Raw genomic sequence first — 14074 nt, 5'->3', positions numbered from 1 at the left:
ATCATTTATATCATCACAACATATGGATGGGCCTGTCAGTAATATCATTTATATCATCACAACACATGGGCAGGCCCCTCTAGTAAGATGCACCCCTGTCGCAACATAAGACAGGCCTTCCCAACATGCCATAATTTTCCAACAAGCTGCAAGCAGCTTGCCCACTATATAACTCCCACCTCATCTGTCCCAAGCATGAATACTGCACAAGACACATCTACAACACCCCATGGATGGTGAATGGAACTAACAGACTGCATCACAGCATACATGAAAGCCAGATTACAAGAAAAGGAATTCAGTGGACCTCGTGCCCTTCCAGATATATTGATTCTGTTTCCACTGTTATGTGAAGTGGATCACATATCATCAGGAATCTTGCAGGCCTATCATCACCCAAGTAAGTCCATCATAATGGTCCAATAGTTTTCATCTTTCCACAGTCAATGTTGGGACAAACTGGGGTGGAAAACCTCCAATGCAGAAGCTGCTGAGAGATACACAGAAGTGACTGAGCCATCCATTCTGGTGACCAACTCAAACACCATCCATGTTTGGTATTTGCTGGATGCTCTCAGCCCAAAATGAAGGGTAAGGGAATGCAGAATATCCTATTTTACTGACTGAATGGAATGGCAGGCTGACATATGGAACCACCTTCATCTTCTGAGGGAACCACTTCAGGAGAGCATAAAGGCTTCCCCACAGGCATGGTGGATTGACAAGTCATATTTCTGTGGTAATGCTGAATTGAAAGGCTCCATCAACCTGTCACCCATGTGGTTTCAACAGGGTCATGAGGTGGGTAATCAGTTCCCACCTTGTGAATAAAGCACTCATCATCATGAAGCCCCAAAATGGCTTCCCAGAGGTCTCATGGCTGCTCAAATCCAGGACAGCAAACACTTCTGCAAGGGAATGGGTCAACCAAATGTCCAACATGAATGCCCTGTTATCTGCAATCCTGCATGTCATTCATCCACAAGTGTATGCAGATGGCAGGGAAGCTTTGATCTGCCTTGGCAAACAGGTGGAACAGTGGGCAGATTCAGATATGACCTCCATACTGCCAATATGGAGCTCCACATATAGCAGCATGTCCATGATGGTGAATCAGGCATCTTGTTATCACAGGGATATCAATGGACAGGATCTGTGGTATGACATGCTTGTAACTGTGGGAGACTACCCACCCTTGGACTTCATTCCAACATTGGATCTGTGGCTGTGCTACAACCCCAGGATGATCATCACATTTTCAGGCTCAGCATTGGAACATGGGGTGGGCACTGTAGACAGGGACAGAGCATGCCTGGCAAACAGGTAAACTATTGAGGTGGAATGCCCACCACCTAGCATAGAAATGGTTGATTTCTTGACCCTGAGTGTCAACAAGATTGGCATATTTCTGAATGTCTTCAATGCAGTAGTTGATCTGCTCATCCAAATGGCCATTGAGACAGTCTGTGATTGGCACCTCAGGCAATGGCCATAAGCCCTGGGCCATCATCAACTGTTTGCAGTGATGAGTATAAGCAGCATACCTTGAAAAAATCCCAGGCTGCAGAAAACAACCCCTTGCTTTGTAATAGTTGAGAATCTGCTTGGTATTCATCTGAACAATACAGCCACCAAGGGGTTGTAAAGCCAGAATGGGGATCAGCTGCATGCTGGGTCCAATGTGGGATGATTGTGCTGATATGGTTAATGATGGAGAATGTGCTAAGGGGAATAAGTTGCATTTGATTGTGGAAGCTGACCTTGTCATCTTGGTGCCTGAGGTACACATGGTAGCATGCTGGGAGGGGAGGAGTAAAACTTGCACATGACACCATTACCAGAATAAAGCTATTAAGCTGATTCTGAATCAATATGTATCAGTCCCATGCTGTGAAAAATTGATTCAAAGCCTACCAAGTCCAATGCCATGTTTGCAAACCAATGCACAGGCCATCTTGTGATATTGGCAGTCTGCTTCAGGTGTACAGTGGCTGCCTTGATCTGACACCCCAAGTAGAGGACACTTCTGAAGGGGTGTTTCTGAGTAGTGACAGACTAACAAGAGAAGATACTTGGGCTTCTATTGGGAGAAGACTAAGGTGCATGAAGGAAAAACAATGTGCTGAAATGACTGTGCTTATGTAAGATATTACCAGTGTAAGAAATATAATTAATGTGCATCAACACACCCACTCAACAGTGAATATCTCAATAAGTAACCCCTAAGCCAATAGAAAAATGAGTGTGCTTATCTCTAGAGAGTCCTTTGGTTAAGACATCCACCAGCTGCATGTTTGTAGGCAAGTACACCATGGAGATGTCCCCTGACTTGATCTTCTCTTGAATGAAGTGATGGCAAATGGAAATGTGTTTCATATGGTCATGAAACATCACATTTTTCACCAACAAAATTGCTGATTGATTGTTGACATGGAGAGGGGTGGGGTCAGTTCATGCAGCCATGTCTATTTCACCAAGCAGTGTGCAGATCCAAATAGCTTTTTTTGCAGCTGCCAAAATAGCATATGCTCAGCCTCAATGCTTGAAAGAGCAACAGAGGTTTGCTTCTTTGATGACCAGCTCACTGGACCACCACATAGGATGAAAGCATAGCCAGTGATAGAAGGTCAATCATTTACATCAGATGCCCAGTCTGCATCAGCATACCCAGCTGGAGTGGGTCCTGATGCTGCAGAATAGCAGAGATGCAAGGTAGCAGTCCCATGAAGGTAGTGGTAGACTCTTTTGAGGGCCACCCAGTGGCACTCACCCAGAGTTGCTGCATGCCTACTAAGGATGCCCACTGCATAGGCAAGATCAGGGCAAGTAGCCAACATAGAATACATCAGGGCTCCAAGAGCACTCTGATAGCATGCAACATCCAACTTGGCCTGATCAAGTTTCTCAAGTTTGAGACTGGGTGTAGAAATATCTGTAGGCTACCTCAGTAGTGAACAAACTACTGAGGGAATACTAGTAGAAAATACTACAAGTATGTGTGCTATTTCAGCTCATGTAAGCAGCCAAAACATCACACAGTGGTCAAGTACCACAGGGGCATTTTATGTTCCAACACTGGGTTCAATAGGTGTACCCACAGGGCACATATCCTGCAACCTGAAGTGCCAGAGTATAGACTTGACATATCTTTCCTGTGAGAGCTCGATTTCTCCTTTATCATGGTCTTGGATGATCTCCATTCCTAAGATCGCCCAAATCTGATAGGTCATACTCTGAGGAGAGCTGAGTCTTGAGCTGGTCAATAGCATCATGACTCTTTGACAAGATAAGTTTATCATCCACATAGACAGTGACTATAATCAGAACTCCACTTTTGAATTTGTAGAACAAACTGTGGTCTGCATTGCTGTGTACAAAGCCTAGGGCTTTGAAAACTTCCCTCAAGCAGGTATACCAAGCCTTTGGAGCTTTTTTTAGGCTGTAAAGAGCACAGTGAAGGTGCCAAACTACATCTGCAGATGTATGGAACCTGGGAGGAGGTCGAAGGAAGACTTCTTCATCCAGTTTTCCATTCAGGAAGGCTGACTTGACATCCATTTGGTGTAACTCGAGGTCATACTTGGCTGTGAGAGTGAGCAAGATTCAAATAGTAGTAAACTTTGCAGCAGGGGCAAACATATCAGTATAGTCCACTCTGTGAACTTGAGTGAACCCTCTAGCAATGAGATGTGCCTAGTACTTCTTGATGTCACCTGTCAGTCCTCACTTTACTTTGTATACCCATTTTGAATTGATGATCTTTTGATCTGAGGGCCATTCAACCTCCTCATACAGCCTGAGCTTCTGAAACATATTCAGCTCATCTGCCATTGCTGCATACCAACAATTGCCATCAGGGCAATTTACAGTGTCCTTGAACATTGTAGGCTTGTTGTCACATGCAGAATTTGCTTGGTAAGCTGTGTGGTCTTGTTGATTTGAGTCAGCACTTTTGCCTGACTGCCACACCTCAACCTCGCACTCGGCCACACCCCCACCATGAACCTCTGCCCTTCCATCATCTCTCTCAGCATTCCCCTGGCCCTTTTCCCTCATCAACATTGACCTCTGGTAAGCATTGACAAAATATCTTGGGTCATCATCTTGAACTGGAGCCTTTCTGGCCCTAGAGGATCTCCTGACCTCAGCAGGTGGTACTGGCTGTGGATATGTCACTGGAGGACCTCTGGACATTGTAGGATGTCTTTCCATCGTTCGATTTGCCCTCTGGAAGATTTCTGGGTGAGTTCTAGGCATTTCTACCCCAGAACTTTGCTCATCTGCCTGACTTGGCTCATTTTCAGCCTCTGTGGGCTTGAGCATTGATTGTCCTTGATCATGACCCATTGAAGCACCTCCCTGGCTCCCTGTGGCATCAGACTACCATGCTGGACCTGTAGAATCAACTTGGGGTCAATCTGTCACTTCCCCTACCTTGTCTGAGCCTCCCTCATCCTCCTGTGTGGTAAGTTGCACTTGCCCACCAGTTGTCTGCATGTTTGTGACTGACTGCACCATTTCCTTTGCTACCAGCTCACTCTGACCAAATGCAACATGAGTAGGCTGTTTGCTGTCACCCTCATCAAACACAACATCCCAAAACTTGATGATTTGACCACTTGCTTGGTGCAGGCACACATAGGCCTTGCAATTTTCCATGAACCTGAGGTGAGTACATTCAAGTGATTTTGCATCAAGTTTCTGATGTTTTTCCTCTGGAACATGAACATGGGCAACACATCCAAAGACCCACAAATGGGAGATGGTCAGTTTATTTCCAGTGTAGGCCTCATATGGAGTTACTTGCTGTTGGATAGCTTGTGTAGGCAGTCAGTTTAGAATATGGGTTGCATGTAGTATAGCATCTCCCCAATACTTGTTGGGGAGTCCAGCATCACTTAGCATGGCCCTCACACATTCAACCAAGGTATGGTTCATGCACTCTGACACTCCATTTTCCTGAGGTGTGTATGCATTGGTTTTTTCATGATGCACTCCTTTTGACTTCAAGTAGGCATCAAACTCTTGTGAGCAATACTTGCCTCCACCATCTGTCCAAAGGTAGTTTGCCTTCTCCCCAGTTTCAGCTTCAGCTCATGCAAAGTATTCTTTGGTCATTCCAAGGACCTCATCCTTTGACTTCAGTAGTTTGACCACAAGATGGTGTGACCTTCCATCAATGAAAGTTACAAAGTACCTGTGTCCAGTATGCACAAGAGTTTCCATTGGACCACAGACATCTGAGTATGTCCGATGCAGAACCTTTGGGTTCTCCATGTCTGACCTTTGTGGTATAGGATTCTGATGTTGCTTCCCTTCAAGACAACCCTTTCAGCTATGGGTCTCATGACTGCAAGGTCCTGCTATCTCCATCCCAGCAACCATATCCTTATCCAGCAATTTCAGTACATTCCTGATGTTCAAATGTCCAAGGCAGCAGTGCCAGGTGGCGAGAGATGCCTTTGATGTGACAACAAAGCTTGCAAGGGCTGTAAGTGGTTCTGATGCATCAAGTCTTTCTGGGTCACTGACTATATAAGCAGAGTGACTGCCTGAGACCACTGTTGTGTCCAGGACATACAACAACTTGCATTTCTCTGCAACTGCTGCAACCTTGTTTCCTGAAAGCACCTTGCAGACATTTCCTTCAAACATCACCTGGAGACCTCTAGACATGAGGGATGGAACCAACACCAGATTTGTGTCCAAGGCCAGAACATAGTAGATGTCCTGTAGAATAGTTTGTCCACCCCCACTACCAGTCCCCTGCATGTTGAGTTCAATCTGGCCCTTCCCTACTGCCATGATGGATCTCCCATCACCAATAATGACTGGTTGTGATGGTTCCAAGACCCTAAATGTGGTGAACCACCACCACTGGCAGCACATATGTGCTGATGCACCTGAGTCTACCACCCACTCTGAGGGGCTGGTTTCTGGACTCATGCATGCCATGAACAGCCAAAGAGCTGGATCCTCAACTACCTGGGCAACCTTCACTGTGAGGTTGGCCTTGTCTGCTCCCTTCTCTTTCTTCTCTGACAAGGATGGAGTCTTCTCATCATCTGCCTTCTTTTTCAGGCTTGGGCAGTTGTTCTTCATATGCCCAACCTCCTTGCAGTTGTAGCACTTTATCTTCAACTTTTCCTTCCCTTTCTCTTTAGACTTTGACTTCACACCAGTTCTGGCTGTGAGGGCTGAGTGACCCTGTGAGCCCTGGCATGTCCTCTCCTCTATGAGGACTTGTGAGATTACAGAGTCCACAGTCAACTTGTCATTTGTTGACATGAGAATGGTTCAAGGGACTGAGTATGAAGCAGGTAAGGAGATCACCATTGCAATTGCAACCAGTGACTCATCAAGAGTCTGTACAAGTGAGTTCAGTATGAGCGCCTTCTGTTGCATTGCATTTAGCTGAGTCTCCATTGGGTTATCATTGACAAGGGTTCCATGAAAAAGTTCTCCAATGAGGTAGGCAATTGTCTGTTTCCCTTTTCCCTTGTACTGTTCACTAAGGTGCTTCCAGGTCTCTGACACAGTTTTTGCATACATGACCCCACTCAGAGGCTTGTCCTTGAGTGCCAGGGTAATCTGTGCACTGGCTTCCCTATCTTTCATCATCCACTCCACATGCTTGTCTGGGTGAGTGGCAGCATCAGGAGCCTTTGTGGCTGAGCCACCAACCACTTCCCACAGGCCTTGAATCTTGAGAACCCTCTGTACATGGAAGTTCCACATTTGAAAGTTTCCTCCATCATCTGCAAGTGAAGGAATATCATGGAGCTGACTCAAGGGAGCAGCAACCTTGCTAGATGATGACAGAGTAGTGACTGTAGCAGTAGAAGGACCTGTCTGAGGACCAACTGAGATAGATGGAGTTGGATTCAACATTGTTTAGCATGACCTTGTAGAACTAGAGAGCAACTGGAATTAAAACTGCAGTGGTTAGAGCTGAGTGGGGCTCATAACCTTCTGAAGGGGTGTTTCTGAGTAGTGACAGACTAACAAGAGAAGATACTCAGGCTCCTATTGGGAGAAGACTGAGGTGCATGAAGGAAAAACAATGTGCTGAAATGACTGTGCTTATGTAAGATATTACCAGTGTAAGAAATATAATTAATGTGCATCAACAGACACCCATCTCTACCACAGACTGGCAAGATGGGTGTGGTTGGCCACCAATGAATAGCTCAGGAGAATCTTTGAAGGCAGAATGTGGGTATTGAATGACTTCCATCAAATCCAGCATGTTAATGAGACAAAGGCCCTGACAGGCTGCACCATACTGTTCCCTTGCAGCCTCACCCAATGCTCTTGCAATGGCATTCACAGCCTGCACAAGGTGCCTATCAAGGGTGGGATCAAATGGCATGTTGCTCAGAGTGGCATTTCCACAGCAGTGAGATACTGCTGCATGTAAGGTGCACAGGACTAAAATTATCAAGGTCAGCCATGTATCAGCTCAAACTCAGGCCCATACCTTGATGGAAATGTGGATCAAGTGCCAATCCCCAACATTCCATTTGAAGAGATTGCTCTTCAGATGGAAGTTCACCTACATAATTGATGGATATAACAGCTCATGAATGGAAAACATGAAATACTCACCATTGCATATTTCTTCAAAATGATCCCTCATCTCTGATCATTCAGGCATGACAAAAGTCAGAGGGTGGCCACCATTGTCCTCATCTGCTGCCAAGTCAAAAGATTTGATGGGTACATTGCAAACAAGTGGGGGAGGCAATGGTTCCCTCATATCCTGCAATTGAACCAGTAGGTTAGCCCCAGAATCAGGTCAAGGAGACCTGTCTCTCACATTTGATGATTCACAAGTGACAGGTGGAGGCAATGGTTCCCATGCATTCTGCAATTGTTTGAATAGATCCAGGTTCATACCATCCTCTGGGGGAGCAGTTGGCTCCCATTCATTCAGGAACCAATTCATCAAGTTTTCATATGTATCTATTACCAGGAAAGTAGTTTGTTCATTAGCTTGAAGGGCAATCTTGCCAACTCACCACCACCCATGATTCTGTCCTCTGGGGGAGTAGTTGGCTCCCTTTCATGCAGGAACTGATCCAGCAAGTTTTTGTATGAATCTATGGCCAAAAGATGTTTGTTGTTGAGCTTGCAGAGACATTGCACACACTCACTGCCTGCAATATCCATGTTCAACCTGGCCATATCTGCCCTTCCACTTGAGAAAATTGGCAGAGGGGTAGGCTCATGCAGCCCATGCAGTTGTACTAGCATCTCCTCCAGATTTTCAGATTCTGTCCCATGTGAGCTAGATTGCCTTGGCTTGATTTGTCTTACAGTAGCTGTGGATGGCTTAGGTTGCTGGATCCAACAATGATGACAACCTCACCTTGATGACAGAAACAAACTTGGCAGGACTGTTGGGCAGGCATATATGATGACTGTGGGTTCACCAATAGCTCAATGTTCAACCAAAATTTAAACTTGTAGGAACAATAGCCAGAACATCATTCACACTGTGGGAAGCAAGGTTGGACAATGGCAGATGTAGCCAAAAGTTTAGGAACAACAATACACAGGAGAACAATAGCCCCCTGCATAGATAGCTACCAGCTGCTTCCACATGGCCAATACATAGACCTGTCCTGCTCAACTCTCCCACTCAATTATCCTGCTCAACCCTCCCACTCAACTATCCATCTCCCCTGATATCAAAGACAACTCTCACAACCATCAGGGTGTCATTAGCTACCATACATGCCATAAAACTTTACAAAAGCATTGTTCCCCAGACAAGGATAGCTGCCAACTACTTCCACTTCCAATTGCTGCCTGTTTGCTTCCACAATCTCTTGGCATCAGGAGAAGGTGCATCTGCATCTGGCCTTGCAGTGGTCTTTCTGATGTGAGGTGACTTCCAGGTACTCCAAGAGACACCCTGTTCCACATTTGTGGATGCTGCATTTGTGGTTGCAGATCCATTATTGTTGGACTTGAACAAGTATTTTGCCCTAGGTCGATTCATGTCTGGCTCACATGATTCTAACAGAGCCTACTTGACACACAGTGCAAATTTGTTAGTCATAACAGCTGATTCAACATGACTGAACTTGCCTTGCATGTGTACTTCAGGGCAGATTTCAGCTGTCCATCTTTTCATCAGCTCATTGACCCCTTCTCAGTTGGGTGGTCAGTGAAAGGAATGCTCTCCAATTCATCTTCATCTGCATATTCTGAGTAGTCCTGTTGTTCAGTTGAGTACTCACTCCCTGAGTCCAGATCAGGGTTTGCTGTGGAATACAAGTTATAGTGGGAAGCTCACTATTCTGAGATGTTGCCTGATTTCTTTGAATTGGATATGGTGGGCAAAGAAGCATCTTCATCAGCTTCATCATCAGAATCATGGTCCATTGCTTTCCCTGCCACTATCATCAGTTAGTGCTGTATTTTGTGGATGCTGCATGGGGGTCTTTGCATGGGCTGGACATGCAGAAGGCTGCCTACTATGGGAACCAGAAGCTGCTGAGGGCTTTGAGTGGGAACAATGAGGGATTGGCATCTTGGTGCAGTTTTGCCTCCCACCAGATACCTGAAGACCAGAATTTCATTAGTGCTGATCTGTCATGCATGAACATCACAGATGGCACACCTTGTTAAGGGAGGGATCATCTGTTCCAACATCACTAGCCTGAGCCTTGTCACTATCATCCAAACTGTCATCCACCCTATCATCTGCCCTATCATCCACTACTATTATCTGCCACTCCCCCTTCTTGCACTTTACCCTTGCCCTTGACATTTTTCTTCCCAGGATTCATTTTGCATTCTAGGGCAGCTATCTTTCAGTATTTCCACTGCCTCGCAACCTGGAGGGGTACCACAGTTCTATCCACTGGTGGCCTGCAGCTTACCAAATCAATTGATCCATTTCTGAAATCCAAAAACATCATCTGGATGGGATTCCTGTCATTTATACCAAAAAGTCAACAGCTGGGTAGCTGTTGTCATCCACATGTGACTTGGGTTGTGGTCAAAGTTAAAACCTTCAGGAAGATGGCAGGATGCTATCATTTCCTCTTGATGATGACTGAAACTCTTGAATGGCACTGCTGAAGAGGGATTTCCACATGCCAATCCTGATAGCACTCATCAGAGATTGAGAAGGACACTAAATGCTCTTGACACTCACAGTAGTGAGCAGTCACAAATCTGCAAACCATTTTTTGTAGTTGGTCCTGGCTAAGGCCTGCAATTTCTCCTATCCAAATCTCTCCATTGGCATTTTTCACCAAACTCATGGGGTCAACCTTGCCTGCCTTCATCACTTTGGCAGCTATCTTTTTCCAAGCATGTTTGGGACTTGACTCACCATCATGCTTGGGCAGTGTTCCTGGTTCCTTAAATGTTTCCCCAAGGTAATCTCACCAGCTTCCTTCCAGTGTGCAGACATCATTGAAGGGAATCCCATCCTCAATTTCATTATTGAAGTCCATAATTTCATGGCATGAGTCTCACCTAGGACTAGAGGAGAATATGATGGACTCATGTGTATGCCTGTATAGTCCCCTCCTCATTTTTCCACCTGGCCATACACACTATGTGCATTCTGCAATACCTCCACATCTCCATTGCAAAGTTTCAGACATACTTGTACCCATACCTTGGCTGCATTCCTGGGGACCAGAATAAGTTGAAGACTGGGAAGTTGACCCCATACAATTGCACCTTGCTTTCATCTCTGGTGTAGGGCCTTCCTGCCCATTCCACTTTTCTGCTATATCTTCAGCTGCAGCCAATTGTTCCTTGGTCAGGTCATCCTGAATAAAAGCTGTCAACACATTCTGATGCTGTTGGATCTGCTTGGTTCCATGAGTATCCCCTTCTTCTACTTTCATTTTTGCAAGCTTCTCCTGTATTTGCACTTGGTACAATTTGTGGACCACTGCCCACACAGAGTATTTGTAACCAGATCTAAGGGTAATGTGGGGCTTCTTTGAACAGAGGGGCTTTTTCAATCAATCCTTGTATTAGCTACAAGGGTGCTTTGAATTGTGAGCATCCACATCAGAACTTTTAGAGCATACCTTGCACTTGGTCTGGACTTCACTCTCTCTCAACTCCTTGTTCCTGTCCAATCCCTGCATCTCCTCCCATATGGATAGCAAGGACTGCAGGCTTCTTCTTCTTCCCTGCTTGCCTCCATTCCTGCCATCAGTGCCCAAGGATTTCCAATTCTTCCACATCAAATGTTTCTTCCTCCCTTTCCCCCACATCTGATGGTTCCATGTCTTGCTCACCATCAGCATCATCTCTTTCCATCTGATCCCAGGTGTCTGATTCATACTGTGACTCCATGGAGTATGATGTGGTATGATGTATAATGATGTATAATAGATGGTTGGCCACTAAGTTTTTTTGTGCCCTCATTTGGTCTCAATGCATTTCAGTGCTAGTGTGGCCAGGCCAAGGAATTTGTTCAGACTTCCATGAAGTGACCAAAATATCCAATGAGGCTGATCTCTTTGACAGGATCCTGACCAAAGGCAGATTAGCTCCCAGTTTGCATCTGGGCTGTCAGTTAGCTGGCCCAATCATATCCATACTTATATTGATACTGAACATCTTGGTTCACCTGCATCAGTTAATATAGCATCCAAATTCATCATCATAATCCAGGCAAATTGGCCAGGTAATGTTGCAGAAGGAAGGGAATGTGCAGGCAGGGATTGAGTGGTAATGTGCATGAAGAAGGCAGCACTGTGCATTGTGCAAGGCCAGTGTAGTTGCATTTGTATTTATGCCCTGACATGTATTAAGGTACTGACATCAATAGAGCTAAATGATAAAGCAACTTGCACTAGCAGTAGCATTTCTAACAACTGACCATCATACTTTGAAATCAGCAACCTCCAGATGGCCAAGGGAAGCACTCAAAAGGGCATGAGAATGATTGGTCCTACCCCAGGCCATCAGGTGAAGCAGCTGGAAGTTAAGACTCAGAGAACTGGAGGTAGATATAGATCATGATTGGTAGAAGTTGTGATCAAACAGCCAGATCCAACAACCCCTGTCCATTCTCCCCAATCCTCACCATCCAAGCATTCAAGGTCTCACTCCAACATGTACTATAATAAATGGGCAGATTCAGTCTTTGATGGACATGAAATTATGAGCCCACCAGTCCAGCAACTGAAGTTACCAAGGAAAAAGGTATGCAGCAGTTTGCCAACCCAAAAGCTGACTTCACATGGTGTGTCAGATGCAGAACAATTATATCTGCAAAGGGTTCCATGGAAGGGGGAGTCCTTGAACATACTCCTGGAGCTGGAAGCCTCCCCTGGAGCCAAGGAACTGCATCTGGTGTGGCAATGACAGGATATACAGATGTCCAGATTGCTTGCATCAGCCCCTATTCTGCACAGAATGTTGCCAGAAGAGTCATGAGAGCCTGCCTTTCCACAGGATCCAACAGTGGACAGGGGACTTCTACAAGGAATTGGCCCTCCACATGGTGAGAGATCAGTTGGTTGCCCAGAATTACATTCACATCAAGCCACAGACTGGCATTCAGTTTCACCTGGGACATGGCAGAGCACCCTGTCCCCAAGTGATTGCACAAGCCCAGCCAGCAGCAGGTGAACCTCTACCCATGGATGATCAAGAGTGGGAAGATGTGGAAGATATTGAAGAAAACCCCAAGCACCTCCATCCTCCAGCAGGGACAAGATATCTCACCATCATGGATGTCACAGGTGTTCATTTCATTGTAGTGAATTGGTGTGAATGCAAGACTGCAGAAACCTGGTACATACAGTTACTCAGAGCCAAGCTATTTCCCTCAACATTCAAGAAGCCAAGCACTGCATTCACATTCATGGTCTTGGATGACTTCCTGAGGGACAACCTGGAATGTGGAACATCCAGTATGAACTATTACAGCAAGTTGCATTGGATCACACTCAGTGTGTTTCCACACTTCATTCCAGTAAGATTTGGCATTTTGGTTCTGAGTGCTGGAATGTCTGAAGGGACAATCAGGATAGATACTGTGAGCTTCTATGGGTTGCATGGAAATGGTGATACCTCAATCTACTTAAATGGAATGGATTCTGTGGGACAGCCAGGTCAGCAGAGAAAGGTGGTCTGGCATTATTTTGCATGGCATGCCCCCAGCCTGAAATAAATGTCAATACCAATGAGGATTTGGATCAGTAAGCAGTGCCAATCATGCAATCCTCATATGTCCAACATTCTCCAGCTGGCAGTTCACCCACACAATAGTAATGGACAGAAACTTTAAAGCAGAACACATGCATGAGTGGAAATCCAAAGATCAAATATGGTTGATGGATGGACTGGGATATATGGTGACCAATCTGCAGTACATGGACTATTTGAAGGCCACTCTGCATATGGCAGAGGTATGAATTCATTCAACCCATGCAAAACATGATCCAAGCTCAGGCACAGAAATCCACCTGCAACAACCATAGAGCTATCAGTCAGGCAAACACTGTCTGCAGAAAGCTTCATGCAGCAGGAATTGGGGTGACTGCATGTGCACAGCATGGATGCTTTTATCCATATTGTGTTGTTGACTTCCAAAAAGGAGAAAGGTAAGAGCTTGAATTATTGATTTTGACACCCACTGATGGGGCTGCAGACAGTTGAACATGGACTACTCTTTGGCAAATGCATTGGGATACAATACTGGAAGGGATCAAACAAGTGGTTTGCTTCTATGACATTAACTGCTCCTGCATGATGAATCTGTGGAAGCATGTGGGTCGAAGTGAGTTGATTGATATCCCATCATCTCTTTGGATTATTCCTGGAATCAGCATTTGGCATGTGCACAGGCACAAGAAGGAATGTTATGCATAGTATGCCCCACTGTTCATCAAGGGGGCCAGATGGGTAGATGGAGAAATTATTGAAATGTTGTGGTCCATCCTTATTGTGGCATCCACATCTGCATGTGGGATGACCTCACCACACTGCCAAGAACTGCTGGATTTCCAGATGAATGATTCCAACTTCATGAAGATTATTCAGATTGGTTAGTCTGAGGGTCCACTTGCAGCACACCCTC

The 14074-nt window shown here is 45.4% G+C and overlaps 1 protein-coding gene across 1 annotated transcript; it reads left to right on the top strand.

Moving 5' to 3' along the window:
* Window positions 1-627: 627 nt before the first annotated feature.
* On the top strand, window positions 628-1327 carry F5J12DRAFT_724288 (uncharacterized protein; the record flags this gene model as incomplete). The annotated part of the gene is made up of 2 exons (XM_051741527.1): window positions 628-801; window positions 872-1327. The coding sequence occupies 2 exons, from the start codon at window positions 628-630 to the stop codon at window positions 1325-1327; spliced, it is 630 nt and encodes a 209-aa protein (XP_051597769.1).
* Window positions 1328-14074: the final 12747 nt, after the last annotated feature.

Source organism: Pisolithus orientalis (assembly GCF_024613125.1).
Source record: "Pisolithus orientalis strain OTSU chromosome Unknown F5J12scaffold_27, whole genome shotgun sequence".
NCBI lineage: Eukaryota > Fungi > Basidiomycota > Agaricomycetes > Boletales > Pisolithaceae > Pisolithus > Pisolithus orientalis.
The sequence above is the reverse complement of the archived record's forward strand: the minus strand, read 5'-3'. Positions and strand labels throughout refer to the sequence as shown.